The sequence below is a fragment of the Rhinoraja longicauda genome, chromosome 19, assembly GCF_053455715.1.
Source record: "Rhinoraja longicauda isolate Sanriku21f chromosome 19, sRhiLon1.1, whole genome shotgun sequence".
Lineage (NCBI taxonomy): Eukaryota > Metazoa > Chordata > Chondrichthyes > Rajiformes > Arhynchobatidae > Rhinoraja > Rhinoraja longicauda.
In genome coordinates, this window is record NC_135971.1 from 1242054 (window position 1) to 1259249 (window position 17196).

A 17196-nucleotide genomic window follows, 5' to 3' on the forward strand; every position below is an offset into this window, starting at 1 on the left:
ACTGATCTGCCTGGTTTGTGCAGCTGGGCGGGAACACAAGTCTCACAGCTTCATGCCGGTTAAAGAAGCTGTTGAAAACCACAAGGTAAAAGCAAACCGATTTTAATCGCATCATTGTTTAATTCCATTTTTACTGTTCAACCATTTAATTTTCTGATTCCCAAACACAATTCCAGGATCAGGTGAAATCTTCCATCCAGTCTCTCACAAAAGATAAATCAGGGATCCAGCAAATGCAGCAGCAACAGAAAGAGAAGATTTCTGGAGTTCTGGTGAGGCTTTAAGTTTCGATTTCCTGATCTTGTGCAGGTTTGATCCCTGTGATGTGTGTAATAACAGGGCAGCGCAGTGACGCAAGTAGTGCTGCTGTCTCCCAGTTCTGGGGACCGTGTTCGATCCCGGCCTCGGGCGCTGCAGAGACAATAGGTGCAGGAGTAGGCCATTCGGCCCTTCAAGCCAGCACCGCCATTTAGTATGATCATGGCTGATCATCCAAATTCAGTACCCCGTTTCTGCTTTTTCCCTACATTCCTTGATTCCGTGAGCCCAAATAGCTACATCTAACGCTTGAAAACATCCAGGGTATTGGCCTCCACTGCTTTCCGAGGCAGAGAATTCCATAGATTCACAACTCTTTGGGTGAAAAAATTTTCCTCATCTCATTGTAAATTTCACCCGTGTGGGACGAATAAAGGAATATATTATTATTATATCAGTACTAAACAGAAAATAGAAAAATAGGTGCAGGAGTAGGCCATTTGGCCCTTCGAGCCAACACCACCATTCAATATGTTCATGACCTACCCCTTATTCTTTAACTATAACCCCTGGTTCTGGACTCCCCCAACATCAGGAATATTTTTTCCCACATCTAGCCTCTCCAATCCCTTAAGAATTTTACATGTTTCTATAAGATCCCCGCTCATCCTTCGAAATGCCAGTGAATACAAGCTCAGTCGACCAATTCTTTCATTATGTGTCAGTCCTGCCATCCCGGTAATTAACCTGATGAACCTACACTGCACTCCATCAATAGCAAGAATATCCTTCCTTAATTTAGGAGACCAAAACTGCACACAATATTCCAGGTGTGGTCTCAACAGGACCCTGTACAACTGCAGTAGGACCTCCTTGCTCCAAAACCCAAATCCTCTCACAATGAAGTCCAACATGCCATTAGGTTTCTTCACTGCCTGCTCTACCTGCATGCTTACTTTCACTGCCTGCTGTACCTGCATCCTAACTTTAAGTGACTGATGAACAAGGACACCCAATCTAATAATCTGCCTTCTTGTTCTTGCCACAAAAGTGCATAACGTCACATTTATCCATATTTTACTGCATCTGCCATCATCTGCCCACTCACCCAACCTATCCAACTCACCCTGCAGCCTCACAACATCCTCCTTGCAGCTCACACTGCCGCCCAGCTTTGTGGCATCTGCAAACTTGGAGATATTACATTTAATTCCCTCGTCTAAATCGTTAATATATATTGTAAATAACTGCGGTCCCAGCAATGAGCCTTGCAGGCACCCCACTAGGGGGTGGTGGATGGATAAATGGGAATTAATGGACACGTGAGAAGGAATAGGCAGCTGGGAATTGCATTAGGGGTAGAGGATTGATGGGTTGTAAGATTACCCTCACGATATTTTAGAAGCATTTAGAAAAACTATTGAATTGCCAAAGCAAATAAAAATGCACAGGCCAAATGTCACCAGTAAAGACGCGAGGAACCATAATCAGTGACATGAAATATTGATCTTCACCTTTCATTTCACAGGAACAGTCACACAACCTTCAGTCCAAGATCACATCCCAGTTTGCTGAACTGCACCAGGTTCTCACTAAGAAAGAGCAGCGGGTACTGGCAGATATCCGGGAGGAAGAGAAGAGGATTCTGAAAAGAATGAAGAAAAATCTTGGGGAGATCGAAGAGAATTTAAAATCTATTCAGGAGGAACTCTTTAAGTTCCAGCAACAGATGGATCAAAAGGACAATGTGGTGTTTCTGAAGGTGAGGGGTTACACTACACTCTGATGAAGTGAAAGGGCACAGTCACAAAACGGTGGTGACATTTCAGAAATAAATGCTGCCTTTACCAATAATTGAGAACTGGGTAAATGGTCTTTCTGTTCCAGCTGTTGTTGTTCCCAAACTAAATTGTCTCCCGCATAATCTATGGGATCTCAGGACTGCCTGGCCGGAATGTAGAGAGGTGTTTGTGGAGTTTAGAACTACGACGGATGATCCTATATCTGATCGCTGAATGGACAGAGGGCAGTAAATCTCTGGGACTCTCCAACCAAGAGACTCTGAGAGGTTTAACCTGTTAGACGTATTTACACTAGAGGAAGATACATTTTTGAAAGTTCAGGGAACTGAAATCAAAGGGAATGGGACAAAGCGGAGGAGTTCAGTCCTGGGCTAAATCAGCCATAACCACAGTGTGGGGATTAACATTGAAATCTAGAACGTGGCGCACACAGCAGATTAATCATCTACATCCAGTTCCCATCAGCAGTGGGCGGTCACCTTGGGGAAATTTGCTCTGTTTGTTTTACCCACCTTTGTTCACCATAGAATGACTTCCCATTCTACATCATAGACAGGCCATTCAGCCCATCCTATCCAGTCAAGATTTCTGCTCCATTCAAAATCCCTCCCATCTACTCACCGCACTCAGTAACAATACCCCGAATTCCAGGAGTGCTCACGTGATTATCCCACTTGCCCTTAAATTATCTCTGCTGTTGGCTTGAGTCCCTCCAATGCAAGTGAGGTCCATGTTCTCATGACTGCATTCCTTTTGGTATTTGTTAAAGACCGCGTTACATTTCAGGTTTGATTTTTGCTCTCCCATCGATTAGACATATTATTTCATCCTCACCCATTTAAATCCACCGATAAACTTAAATCTTATCTCATCATTCCTGACATCTTGCCCAGATAAACTCCCACAACCTGCCCAGTCTTTGCATTGAGTTCCATCCTCTCAGTTACGGCCTCATTCTCATGAACATTCCTTATGCTTTCCCCCTTCGTTCTACGTCTCGATGGTAATGTCCGCTTTCTATCTGCATGACAGCGGTGATAAGAGTTGGGGAATGGGAATTATCAGAGGGTTGTAGAAATGTGGAGAAATTCCCGCTGTCGGGAATAGGACGGAACATCTCAGTCAATTGAGATTTGTGTTTTATTTCTTTCAGGAGGAAGCTGGTCGCAAGCGAAGGTAGGACATGCTCTTGACGGAAACATTGTAAGGTTTGGTAACATTGCACCTTATTGTGACATTGCACCTGATTGTAACATTGTAACATTGCACCTTATTGTAACATTGCACCTCATTGTAACATTGTAACATTGCACCTTATTGTAACATTGCACCTTATTGTAACATTGCACCTCATTGTAACATTGTAACATTGCACCTCATTGTAACATTGTAACATTGCACCTTAACAGCAGGGGGACCAACATTCTGGCAGGCAGGTTTGCTGGTGCTGCATGTGTGGCTTTAAACTGAGTAGTGAGGGGGAGGGGTTGACAAATTGGGAATATGAAGATGGAGTTAAAGGGGAAGCGAATACATGAGAAATTGCAAAGGACTCTTGAATAAATGGGAAGGGAAGTTCTAGATGGGATAAGAGAGCAAGGTCAGGGCAAATTGTAACAGGTGTGAGAGGGGAGGTGAATACCGAAGGTAAAGTGTTGTATTTAAATGCGCGAAGTATAAAAAATAAAGTGGATGAGCTTGAGGCTCAGTTAGTCATTCGCAAGTATGATGTTGTGGGAATCACGGAGACATGGCTACAAGAGGACCAGGGCTGGGAACTGAATATTCAGGGGTACACAACGTATAGAAAAGGCAGACAGGTGGGGAGAGGGGGTGGGGTCGCTCTGTTGGTAAGGAATGATATTCACTCCCTTGCAAGGAGTGACATAGAATCAGGAGATGTAGAATCAGTAGGGATAGAAATGAGGAATTGTAAGGGTAAGTAGACCCTAATGGGAGTCATCTACAGGCCCCCAAACAATAGCCTCGACATAGGGTGCAAGTTGAATCAAGCGCTAAAATTGGCATGTCGCAAATGTAATGCTACGGTAGTTATGGGAGATTTCAACATGCAGGTAGACTGGGAAAATCAGGTTGGCAATGGACCCCAGGAAAGAGAGTTTGTGGAGTGCCTCCGAGATAGATTCTTAGAACAGCTTTAGATTTTAGATTTAGAGATACAGCGCAGAAACAGGCCCTTCGGCCCACCGGGTCCGCACCACCCAGCGATCCCCGCACACTAACATATCCTACACCCACTAGGGACAATTTTTACATTTGCCCAGCCAATTAACCTACATACCTGTACGTCTTTGGAGTGTGGGAGGAAACCGAAGATCTCGGAGAAAACCCACGTAGGTCACAGGGAGAACGTACAAACTCCGTACAGATGGCGCCCATAGTCAGGATCGAACCTGAGTCTCCGGCGCTGCATTCGCTGTAAGGCAGCAACTCTACTGCTGCGCTACCGTGCCGCCACTGGACTGGAGCCTACCAGGGAGAAGGCAATTCTGGATTTAGTGTTGTGTAATGAACCTGATCTGATAAGGGGACTCGAGGTAAATGAGCCATTAGGAGGCAGTGATCACAATATGATAAGTTATACTCTACAAATTGAGAGGGAGAAGGGAAAACCACAAGTGTCAGTTTTACAGTGTAGCAAAGGGGATTACAGAGGCATGAGGCAGGAGCTGGCCAAAATTGGCTGGAAGGAGGCCCTCGCAGGGAAGAATGTGGAACAGCAATGGCAGGTATTCCTGGGAATAATGCAGAAGTTGCAGGATCAATTTATCCTGAAGAGGAGGAACGATTCTAAGGGGAGTAAGATATCAAGGGAAGTCAAGGACAGCATAAAAATAAAAGAGAAGAAGTACGACAAAGCAAAGAAGAGTGGGAAGCCAGAGGATTGGGACTCTTTTAAAGCGCAACAGAAGATAACTAAAAGGGCAATACGGGGAGAAAAGATGAGGTACGAGGGTAAACTAACCAATAATATAAAGGAGGATAGTAAAAGCTTTCTTAGTTATGTAAAGAGGAAAAAAATAGTCAAGGCAAATGTGGGTCCCTTGAAGACAGAAGCTGGAAAATTTATTATGGGGAACAAGGAAATGGCAGACGAGTTGAACCGGTACTTTCGATCTGTCTTCACTAAGGAAGACACAAGCAATCTCCCAGATGTTCTCGTGGCAAGAGATCCTAGGGTGACGGAGGAACTGAAGGAAGTCCACATTAGGCAGGAAATGGTGTTGGGTCGACTGATGGGACTGAAGGCTGATAAATCCACAGGGCCTGATGGTCTGCATCCCAGGGTACTTAAGGAGGTGGCGCTAGAAATTGTGGACGCATTGTGATCATTTTCCAATGTTCTATAGATTCAGGATCAGTTCCTGTGGATTGGAGGGTAGCTAATGTTATCCCACTTTTTAAGAAAGGAGGGAGAGAGAAAACGGGAAATTATAGACCAGTTAGTCTGACATCAGTGGTGGGGAAGATGCTGGAGTCGATTATAAAAGACAAAATTGTGGAGCCTTTGGATAGTAGTAACAGGATCGTTCCGAGTCAGGATGGATTTATGAAGGGGATATCATGCTTGACTAATCTCCTGGAATTCTTTGAGGATGTAGCTAGGAAAATTGACAGGGGAGAGCCGGTGGATGTGGTGTACCTCGACTTTCAGAAAGCCTTCGACAAGGTCCCACATAGGAGATTAGTAGGCAAAATTAGAGCACATGGTATTGGGGGTAGGGTACTGACATGGATAGAAAATTTGTTGACAGACAGAAAGCAAAGAGTGGGGATAAATGGGTCCCTTTCAGAATGGCAGGCAGTGACTAGTGGGGTACCACAAGGCTCGGTTCTGGGACCGCAGCTATTTACAATATACATCAATGACTTGGATGAAGGGATTAAAAGTACCATTAGCAAATTTGCAGATGATACAAAGCTGGGTGGTAGTGTGAACTGTGAGGAAGATGCTATGAGGTTGCAGGGTGACTTGGACAGGTTGTGTGAGTGGGCGGATGCATGGCAGATGCAGTTTAATGTGGATAAGTGTGAGGTTATCCACTTTGGTGGTAAGAATAGGAAGGCACATTATTTTCTGAATTTGTTTCAAGTTAGGAAAAGGGGACTTACAACGAGATCTGGGTGTCCTAGTGCATCAGTCGCTGAAAGGAAGCATGCAGGTATAGCAGGCAGTGAAGAAAGCAAATGTAATGTTGGCCTTCATAACAAGAGGAGTTGAGTGTAGGAGCAAAGAGGTCCTTCTGCAGTTGTACAGGGCCCTAGTGAGACCGAACCTGGAGCACTGTGTGCAGTTTTGTTCTCCAAATTTGAGGAAAGATATTCTTGCTATTGAAGGTGTGCAGCATAGGTTTACTAGGTTAATTCCTGGAATGGCGTGACTGTCATATGTTGAAAGACTAGAGCGACTAGGCTTGTATACACTGGAATTTAGAAGGATGAGAGGGGATCTTATTGAAACATATAAGATTATTAAGGGGTTGGACACGTTAGAGGCAGGAAACATTTCCCCAATGTTGGGGGAGTCCAGAACCAGGGGCCACAGTTTAAGAATAAGGGTAGGCCATTTAGAACGGAGGTGAGTGAAATCTTTTTCAGTCAGAGAGTTGTAAATCTGTGGAATTCTCTGCCTCAGAAGGCAGTGGAGGCCAGTTCTCTGGATGCATTGAAGTGAGAGCTAGATCGAGCTCTTAAGGATAGTGGAGTCAGGAGGTATGGGGAGAAGGCAGGAACGGGGTACTGATTGAGAATGATCAGCCATGATCACATTGAATGGAGGTTCTGGCTCGAAGTGCTGAATGGCCTCCTGCTGCACCTATTGTATATTGTCTATTGTTTTGTTGAACAGCCCAATATATTTCTAACGCCCAGTTTATAACCAGCTGTTAAATATTTGCAGAGTTGGTGTTGAAGCCAAACCACAGTTGGTGGTAGATGGTCACTTGCTGATTGAAAAGTTTGAAACTCCTTTTTTGTACAACACGGTATTGGCAGAAACATCTGATGCCATCAAGCAAGGTAAAGCTTATACCTTTTCCATTGTTCTTGTTTCTGACATCTTTAAGTAATGTGTAGATGCAAGCATTAATGGTATTTTGGACTGAAGGGAAATTGAAGATTTGATCTACCACCAAACATAGCTGCAGAAAAGCATCACAAAGTCAGAGAGTTGTGTCACACAGAAACAGGCCCTTTGACTCGACACGACCATGCCAACCGAGTTGCCCAACCGAGCTTGTCCCACTTGCCTGAGTCTGACACATATTCTTCCAAGTCTTTCTGATCCACGTATCCACCCAACTGTCTGTAAATGGTCGTCATTGTACCTCCCTCCACCATTTCCTCTGTCAGTTCGTTCCATACTTACACAACGCATTGACTGAAAAAACTGCTCCTTTTTACTGTTTCCACTCTCACCTTGAACTGATGCACTCGAGGTTTAGACTCTCCTACCTTTGGCTAAAATACTGTGGCTATTCACCTCATCTGTGCACCTTATATAGATCTTATACACAACTGTTAAAGCACCCTGATGGGCTCCAAAGACAAATGTCCCTGCCTGTCCAACGTCTCCCTTCAGACCTGATGAAATTGGCGTAAACCCTTTTGCACCCTCTCCAATTTACACACAACCTCATTGTGTCAAACGCTGTATTTAATATCCTGACCTGTGAAAGCATGAGCGACAAACACATTCTACACCTCCCTGCCTGTCACCGTTGCATCTTCCATGGCACTGTGTACCTGCACCCCGACATCTTTCCGTTCTATAAAGCTCCCCGTTTACTGTGTATGTCCTGCCCTGGTTTGTCTCAGCAAAGTGCATCGCCTCACCTTCACATGAATAAATCCCACCTGCCGTTCCTGAGCCCATTGGCCCAGTTCACAGGGATCACATTTACTCTCAGGTAACATTCTTCACTCTCCACAATGTCACCAATTTTACTTCCATCTGCAAACTGACTAACCTTGCAACCTACATACACACCCAATCGTGTATATAAATAAGGAACAACAGTGGGCTCTGTCTCCAGTCTGAAAAACAACCCTCTACCAACATCCTCTGCGACCTTCAGGTAATGTTGTGTTACATCCGCTAGTTCACCCCGGATTCCATGAGATCCAACCTTCCAGAGCGGCCTCCCATGCGGTGTGTAGAAGTTGCATCTCTCGGAGGGCAGTGAATATCTGGCATGTTGTGCCCAGGGTGATGGTAAAAAGCTGAGATGTTGGATACGTGCAATTTGGCTACAAATAAATATTTGATAGATCGAAAATATAAGATTATGGGGAACTCACACAGAAGAGGAATTGGTGCCAGCTTAGATCAGCCACGATCACATTCAATGGAGGGACAAGCCTGAGGAGTGGGTCCTAATCCTGCTCCTGTTTTCTTGTGTTCCTTTCCTCCTGTGTACCGATATATTGACAGACTTGACACAGAGGGAATGCAGCAAAGATTAACAATACTTGTCCCTGGGACAATGAGTTTGCTGTGCGGGGTGAGATTGACTAGACCAGGCCTGTGTACTCGAGTGTTTGGGTGTATTAGAGGGGATCTCAGTGAAACACAGAGTTATTACAGGGCTCAGTGGGCTGGATGCAGGGAGGATGGTTCCCCTGTCAGAGGGGTCTGGAGAGCGGGCACTCTCTCAGAATGTGGGCTGCACCATGTAGCACAGAGACAAGGAGACATTACTGTACGCAGAGACTGGGGAACGACCCTGCACCGGTGGCTGTGGAGACTCAGTTATTCAGTGCTCTTGGAGCTGAGAGCAATGGTTGTACATTACAGAGTCTGGCCCTTCAGGCCCATCGTGTCCATGACCATCTTTTGTCCAGCTATACGAATCGATTTGCCCACATTCCATTGGCATTCTTCTGCACCTCACCTATTTAAGTACCTCCAATATATTGATTATATCTCACTCCACCACCTCCTCTGTAGCATGTTCCAGATATCACCCACTCTCAGTGTAAATCTATGTACTAAACCTCTCATTTGTTTGTTTGTTGTGGAACTAGAGCGAAAACGGTACACGATAGCATCACGTTTTTCAGCCCACCTTACTCACCGTCATCCCTTTGGTGCTAATGGAAGAAGTTTCATTGAAATCGGTGTTATAATTTTAAAGTTATTCCACATTTTAAAGCTTAAACCTATCTCCTAGGGAGGTAGGGTAGATGGAGGGAGAGAGGGGGGGGGGGGAGAGTGAGGGAGGGAGGGGGGAGGAGAAGGTGCTGCACCAATGCAGGAGAAGTTGGGCCCAGCGGGTCCACTTGGTCTAGTAAAACCTAAATCTCAGATATACTTTTAAATTCTTTGCTCTCAATAGAAACCTGCACTCTCATAGAAACATAGAAACATAGAAAATAGGTGCAGGAGTAGGCCATTCGGCCCTTCGAGCCTGCACCGCCATTCAATATGATCATGGCTGATCATTCAGCTCAGTAGCCTGTACCTGCCTTCTCTCCATACCCCCTGATCCCTTTAGCAAAAAGGGCCACATCTAATTCCCTCTTAAATATAGCCAATGAACTGGCCTCAACTAACTTCTGTGGCAGAGAATTCCACAGACTCACCACTCTCTGTGTGAAGAAATGTTTTCTCATCTCGGTCCTAAAAGACTTCCCCCTTATCCTTAAGCTGTGACCCCTGGTTCTGGACTCCCCCAACATCGGGAACAATCTTCCCGCATCTAGCCTCTCCAACCCCTTAAGAATTTTATATGTTTCTATAAGATCCCCCCTCAGTCTTCTAAATTCCAGCGAGTACAAGCCCAGTCTATCTAGTCTTTCCTCATATGTAAGTCCCGCCATCCCAGGGATTAATCTGGTGAACCTTCTCTGTACTCCCTCTAAGGCAAGAACGTCTTTCCTCAGGTTAGGAGACCAAAACTGCACACAATACTCCAGGTGCGGTCTCACCAAGGCCCTGTACAACTGCAGCAGAACGTCCCTGCTCCTAAACTCAAATCCTCTTGCTATGAATGCCAACATACCATTCGCTTTCTTCACTGCCTGCTGCACCTGCATGCTTGCTTTCAATGACAGGTGCACCATGACACCCAGGTCACGTTGCATCTCCCCTTCTCCCAATCGGTCACCATTCAGGTAATACTCTGCTTTCCTGTTCTTGCCGCCAAAGTGGATAACCTCACATTTATCCACATTATATTGCATCTGCCATGCATTTGCCCACTCGCCTAATCTATCCAAGTCACTCTGCAGCCTCCTAGCATCCTCCTCGCAGCTAACACTGCCACCCAGCTTCGTGTCATCCGCAAACTTAGAGATGTTGCATTCAATTCCCTCGTCCAAATCATTAATATACACTGTAAATAACTGGGGTCCCAGCACTGAGCCTTGCGGTACCCCACCAGTCACTGCCTGCCATTCCGAAAAGGACCCGTTTATTCCTACTCTTTGCTTCCTGTCCGCCAACCAATTTTCTATCCACCTCAACACTGAACCCTCAATACCGTGTGCTTTAAGTTTGTACACCAATCTCCTATGTGGGACCTTGTCGAAGGCCTTCTGAAAGTCCAGATATAACACATCGACTGGTTCTCCCTTATCCACTCTACTAGTTACATCCTCGAAAAATTCTATAAGATTCGTCAGACATGATTTGCCTTTGGTAAATCCATGCTGACTTTGTCCGATGATTTCACCACTTTCCAAATGTAATGCTATCACATCTTTAATAACTGACTCTAGCATTTTCCCCACTACCGATGTTAGGCTATCTGGTCTATAATTCCCCATTTTCTCTCTCCCTCCCTTTTTAAAAAGTGGGGTTACATTAGCTACCCTCCAGTCCTCAGGAACTACTCCAGAATCTAAAGAGTTTTGAAAAATTATCACTAATGCATCCACTATTTCTGAGGCTACTTCCTTAAGCACTCTGGTATGCAGCTTATCAGGCCCTGGGGATTTAACTGCCTTTAATCCATTTAATTTACCTAACACCACTTCCCGACTAACCTGTGATTTGATATCCCTGCATGCGAATAAGGTTTAGATAATTACCCTGCATTCTGCTGCAGACTTTGACAACCTTCCCCACGATCCACAATTTTTGCTTCCTCCCCAAACTTACTAATCACACCTCCCACATTCACATCCAAGCTATGATCATATAACATCAACAGCAAAGGTTGCAGCGCCGATCTCTGCTGTGTTTGCCTGACCGTAGCAGCTGGAACAGTCCGTTGCTGGGGAGGTAGAGGTCCCTCATAATCTTGCTTGCTCTCGATCTACACCTCCTGATGTACAGGTCCTGCAGGGGGGCGAGTGTAGTTCCCACGGTGCGTTCTACCGAACGCACTACTCTCTGCAGGGCCATCCTGTCCTGGGCAGAGCTGTTCCCAAACCAGACTGTAATGTTACCGGACAGGATGCTCTCTACAGCCCCAGAATAGAAGCACTGAAGGATTCTCAGAGACACTCTGAATTTCCTCAGCTGTCTAAGGTGGTAAAGGCGCTGCTTTGCCTTACCCACCAGTGCTGCAATGTGCGTTGCCCATGTCAGATCCTGTGTGATGTGGACTCCCAAGTATTTAAAACTGCTCACCCTATCCACAGTAGACCCATTTATCTCCAGTGGCATGTACGTCCTTGGATGTTGAGCCCTTCTAAAGTCCATAATCAGCTCTTTAGTTTTAGTGACATTAGTGACTTTAGTGACCAGAGTGCCAGATCAGCCACCTCCTCCCGGTAGGCCTTCTCATCATTGTCGGAGATCCGGCCCACCACCACAGTGTCATCAGCAAAATTGATGATGGAGTTTGAGCTGAACCTGGCCCCACAGTCATGTGTGTACAGGGAGTACAGTAGGGGGCTAAGGACGCAACCCTGGGGGGATCCTATGTTCAGGGTGAGGGAGCTTGATGTGTGTTCCCCCATCCTGACCACTTGGGGCCTGGCGGTGAGAAAGTCCAGGACCCAGGCACACAGAGGGGTGCAAAGTCCCAGTTCCAGCAGCTTCTCAGCCAATCTCCTGGGTCCATTAAAACCTAAATCTCAGATATACTTTAAAATTCTTTGCTCTCAATATAAACCTGCACTCTCGTGATTTGATATCCCTGCATGGAGAATAAGGTTTAGATAATTACCCTGCATCCTGCTGCAGACTTTGACAACCTTCCCCACGATCCACAATTTTTGCTTCCTCCACAAACTTACTAATCACACCTCCCACATTCACATCGAAGCCATGGACATATAACATAAACAGCAAAGGTTACAGCGCCGATCACTGCTACACACCATCAGCCACAGACCTCCAAGCAGAAAAATCATCCTTCTACCGCTACCTTCTACCTCCAACCGCCAAGCCACGTGGATCCATTTCACCAGCTCGCCTTGGATCCCACCTGCCTTCGCTTTCTGGACCAGCCTTTGCACGCGGAACATTGTCAAGTCCCTCAGTGAAGTTCATATATTGGTTTACAATGAGATCAGTGTGTTAGTTGTACACACCCATCAAATCCACCCGTGAATCCGTTCTCTTTCAATGACCCCACAAGCACAAGTCTCCACCCGTTCTGTCCAACACCCGATCATTCAACCTCTGCTTCCTTCCATGGTCCAAGCCACCCCTCCCTCTCTCTCACCCTCCACTCATAGAAACTGGGGCAGGTCATCTGGCCCCTCGTGTCTGCCCCCTTTCACTGTGATCATGACGACCCCACCACCCACCTCTACCTCCTCTTTAACAACCTCAAATTACCGCTAACCTCAATATCCTCTTGTTCCGATCTGCCTCCATATGTGAGTAGCCCCCCCCCGCCCCCACCTTCGTTTCTCCTTCACCACCGCAATCTCCCAATCCTCCTCACTCTCCACACCCGCCCTCCCCGTCCACCCTCCCCCACCTCACGAAATTCCCCTCTCCATCCCTGGATTAAAAACTCCTGGGGAGATGTCTGTTGTCCCCCCCCCCCCGATGTGGTTGTGGGTGAAACCCCGGGCAGGGTTTCAGTTGTCCGCCCGCCTGTGCCTGAGGCCGAGCGGCCTCTCCCCCGGTCCCGGGGCCGCGCTGCCCGAGTCTCCCCCCCCCCCCCCCCCCCGGGGACTCTCTGATTCTCTGCTTCTCCCCCCAGTCTCCGTCACCCTGGATGTGGAAACAGCGCATGCGCAGCTCGAGGTGTCTGAGGATCGGAAGAGGGTGAGATGGACCGGGACCAGGAGGAGTCTCCCTGACACCGGGAAGAGGTTTACAGACTGGCCGTGTGTGCTGGGATCGGAGGGGTTCACATCGGGGAGACATTACTGGGAGGTGGAGGTGGCGGGGAGTGAGCGCTGGAGACTGGGAGTCGCCGCAGAGTCTGTGGACAGGGAGGGAGGGGTCGCACTGACCCCGGAGACTGGAGTCTGGAGCATCTGGCGGTGGGGTGGCCAGTTTGAAACATTCACATCCCGTCTCCCCGCCCGTCCCATCCCCGGGAGGGTGGGAGTTTATCTCAGTTACGAGTCCGGGACAGTTTCATTTTACGACGCGGCCACCAAGTCCCATCTCCACACCTTCACTGGGAATAAATTCACGGAGAAACTTTATCCTTTCTTCGAGACTTGGGATGAAGACCAGTGGCTGAGAATCTGCTCCGGTTCCGCTCCGGGTGTGTAAAAGGGTCGGGTCTCGGGACCGGCGTCAGGAGCGGGGCTCAGGGGCTGTGGGGCAGAAACCCGGTGGACAACAGGTCGGCGCCGAACGGCTCCCATTTAATCCCCAAACTGCAACACGACCTCCCACCTTCCATCCTCAATACTCTGACTGATGAAGGCCAATGTGCCAAAAGCCTTTTTGACCGCCTTATCCACCAGCGACTCGACCTTCAAGGAACCATGCCCCTGAACTCCTAGATCCCTCTGCTCTACAACACTCCCCAGAGGACCACCGTTCACTGTGTGGGTCCTGCCCTTGTTCCACGTCACAAAATGCAACACCTCATTACAACATCGCGGGCTCCAGTCTGCGACCCGCCGGCGCGCACATCACCCGCTGTGGCTCCGCTCACGTTTGTAACTCTTCACCTTTAACTTGACGTTTAATAAAGTCTTAAAAAAAATAACCCGCGTTTGAGTTCTCTCCGCGTCCCCGCGTCACGGTACAGAGATCTCTTCAAACAGCAGACACGAGGATCCGTGGATACTGGGTTTACAAAAGGAAAAAGTCACACAGAGTGCTGGAGTAACTCAGCGGGTCAGACAGCATCTGTGGAGAACATGGATAGGTGACGTTTCGGGTCGGGACGCATCTTCAGACTGAAAGGTGTGGGGTCTTCACTAAGGAAGATACAAGCAATCTCCCAGATGTTCTAGTGGCCAGAGATCCTCGGGTGACAGAGGAACTGGAGGAAATCCACATTAGGCAGGAAAAAGTTTTGGGTAGACTGATGGGACTGAAGGCTGATAAATCCCCAGGGCCTGATGGTCTGCATCCCAGGGTGCATTAGTGATTATTTTCCAATGTTCTATAGATCCTGTGGATTGGAGGGTAGCTAATGTTATCCCACTTTTCAAGAAAGGAGGGAGAGAGAAAACGGGAAATTATAGATCAGTTAGTCTGACATCAGTGGTGGGGAAGATGCTGGAGTCAATTATAAAAGACGAAATTGCGGAGCGTTTGGATCACAGTAACAGGATCGTTCCGAGTCAGCGTGGATTTACGAAGGGGAAATCGTGCTTGGCTAATCTACTGGATTTTTTTCTACGTGTGTTTGTGCGTATGTGTGTTTGGGGGAGTGTGGGGGGGGGGACGGTGCGGAGGGAGGGAGTGTGTCAATGTTAACTCTCTCTCTCTCGTTCTCTCTCTCTCCCCATGTACAGCGATTCTCTCCCCCTCGCTGTGGACTGATCTCTACCCCGGGCAAGACTGCTCCCCTTCCCCTTGTACAGACCCGCCCCACCTCCCCTTCCCTCTCTCCCCTCCCTCTCTCTCCCCCCCTCTCTCTCCCCCTCTCTCTCTCCACTCTCTCTCCCCCCTCTCTCTCCCCCTCTCTCTCTCCCCCCTCTCTTTCTCCCCCCTCTCTCTCCCCCTCCCTCTCTCTCCCCCTCTCTCTTCCCCTCTCCCCCCCCTCTCTCTCTCCCCTCTCTCTCTCCCCCTCTCTATCTCTCCCCTCTCTCTCTCTCCCTCCCCCTTCCCCTCCCCCTCTCTCTCCCCCTCTCTCTCTCCCCTCTCTCTTCCCCCTCTCTCTCTCTCCCCTCTCTCTCTCTCCCCTCTCCCTCCCCCTCTCTCTCCCCCTCTCTCTCTCCCCCTCTCTCTCTCCCCTCTCTCTCTTCCCCTCTCCCTCCCCCTCTCCCTCCCCCTCTCTCTCCCCCTCTCTCTCTCCCCCCTCTCTCAATCACTACAGATTTGTAAAAGAACTGTGTAAAATGTGCGGTGGGGGGGGGGGGATAGAGGGGAGGGTGGGGGTTGGGGCAAAAATGTGTGGGTCCTCCCTTCATAAATGAACCCCGAGATCCTCTGCTGATGTTTTCAGTGCAGAGAGAGGGGCGATACCGCAGTGGTAATTTGGGGGTCAATTGGTTTAAGGGTGTTAGTGTTGAAGAAGAGGTGGGGGGAAGATTGAATCCCCTCACCCTCACCCCTCCCCCCTCACTCCCTCACCCCCCCTCCCCCTCACCTTAACCCCCCCTCACACTACCCCCTCACCCCCCACCCCTCCTCACCCCATCCCCCCTCACCCCCCCCCCCTCACCCCACCCCCTCTACCCTCCTCCTCCTCCACGCCCCCTCCCCCACCTCCCCTCACCCCCCACCCCCCCTCACCCCCACCCCTCCTCAACCCATCCCCCTCCTCCCCCACCCCCACTCCTCCCCCACCCCTCACCCCAATCCCCCTCCCCCCGCTCACCCCACTCCACCCCTCCCCCCCTTACCCCCACCCGCCCCCTCATTGCGAGGGGGCAAGTAGTTTCTCGCTCGGAAACGGGGGTGATATTGTTGATAATATTTCTGTGATAATGGCATTAAAGTTTCCTTTCTGGCTGCCCCTGCCTCGTCATTCTTTACGGGCTCCCTCCCTCCCTCCCAGCGGTGGGAGTGTTGAGCACAAAGTGCCCGGGCCTGCAGTGCAGCGGATCACCACACGGTGGGAGTGTTGATCACAGTGGCCGACCCTGCAGTGCAGCGGATCACCACACGGTGGGAGTGTTGACCACCAAGCGGACGGGCCTGCAGTTCCACACAACATTACTCACACATGGACATGCAGAACTCATTCAGAAGTCTATTAATAGTTATAGAAATCAGTCATTTCATTCATCCCCCTCCCCCCCCACCCCCGCCAAAACAAAAAACAGTAGTAAGCGTGCAGGTACAGCAGGCAGTGAAGAAAGCCAATGGCATGTTGGCCTTCATAATGAGAGGAGTTGAGTATAGGAGCAAAGAGGCCAATAGCAAGGACGTCCATTCCTCAAATTTGGAGACCAAAACTGCACACAGTACTCCAGGTGCGGTCTTCACTAGGTCCCTGTACAACTGCAGAAGGACCTCTTTGCTCCTATACTCAACTCCTCTCGTTATGAAGGCCAACGTGCCATTGATCCAACCGCAATGGCAGAGAATTAAAACTGAGATGAGGAAAAACTTTTCCACCCAGAGAGTTGTGAATTTGTGGAAACCTGGATAGGTTAAGAGAGAGTTAGATAGAGCTCTAGGGGCTAATGGAATCAAGGGATATGGGGAGAAGGCAGGCGCAGGTTACCGATTGTGGACGGTCAGCCACGATCACAATGAATGGCGGTGCATACAGGCTGGAAGGGCCGAATGGCCTCCTCCAGCATCTACTTTCGATGTTTCTATGTTTAGAATTCCACAAATTCACAACTCTCTGAGTGAAAAAGTTTCTTCTCACCTCAGTTTTAAACGGCCTCCCCTTTATTTTTAGACTGTGTGGCCCCTGTGTGACAGTCCCGCCAATCTGGGATTAACCTGGTGAACCTACGCTGCACGCCCTCAATAGCAAGAATATCCTTCCTCAAACTAGGAGACCAAAACTGCACACAGTACTCCAGGTGCGGTCTCACTAGGGCCCTGTACAACTGCAGAAGGACCTCTTTGCTCCTAAACTCAACTCCTCTCGTTATGAAGGCCAACATTCCACCA

The 17196-nt window shown here is 48.5% G+C and overlaps 1 protein-coding gene across 1 annotated transcript; it reads left to right on the forward strand.

Annotated features, from left to right (window-relative positions):
• Positions 1–180: 180 nt before the first annotated feature.
• Positions 181–14095, forward strand: LOC144602628 (zinc-binding protein A33-like). The gene is made up of 5 exons (XM_078415758.1): positions 181–272; positions 1787–2020; positions 3214–3236; positions 6982–7100; positions 13190–14095. The coding sequence occupies exons 1-5, from the start codon at positions 234–236 to the stop codon at positions 13711–13713; spliced, it is 939 nt and encodes a 312-aa protein (XP_078271884.1). The 5' UTR covers positions 181–233; the 3' UTR covers positions 13714–14095.
• Positions 14096–17196: the final 3101 nt, after the last annotated feature.

Coding starts and splice junctions, on each gene's coding strand:
- LOC144602628 (XM_078415758.1), top strand. CDS start 234: ATGCAGCAGCAACAGAAAGAGAAGATTTCTGGAGTTCTG. Junction 2,021..3,213: donor ACAATGTGGTGTTTCTGAAG/GTGAGGGGTTAC, acceptor TATTTCTTTCAG/GAGGAAGCTGGTCGCAAGCG. Junction 3,237..6,981: donor GAAGCTGGTCGCAAGCGAAG/GTAGGACATGCT, acceptor AAATATTTGCAG/AGTTGGTGTTGAAGCCAAAC.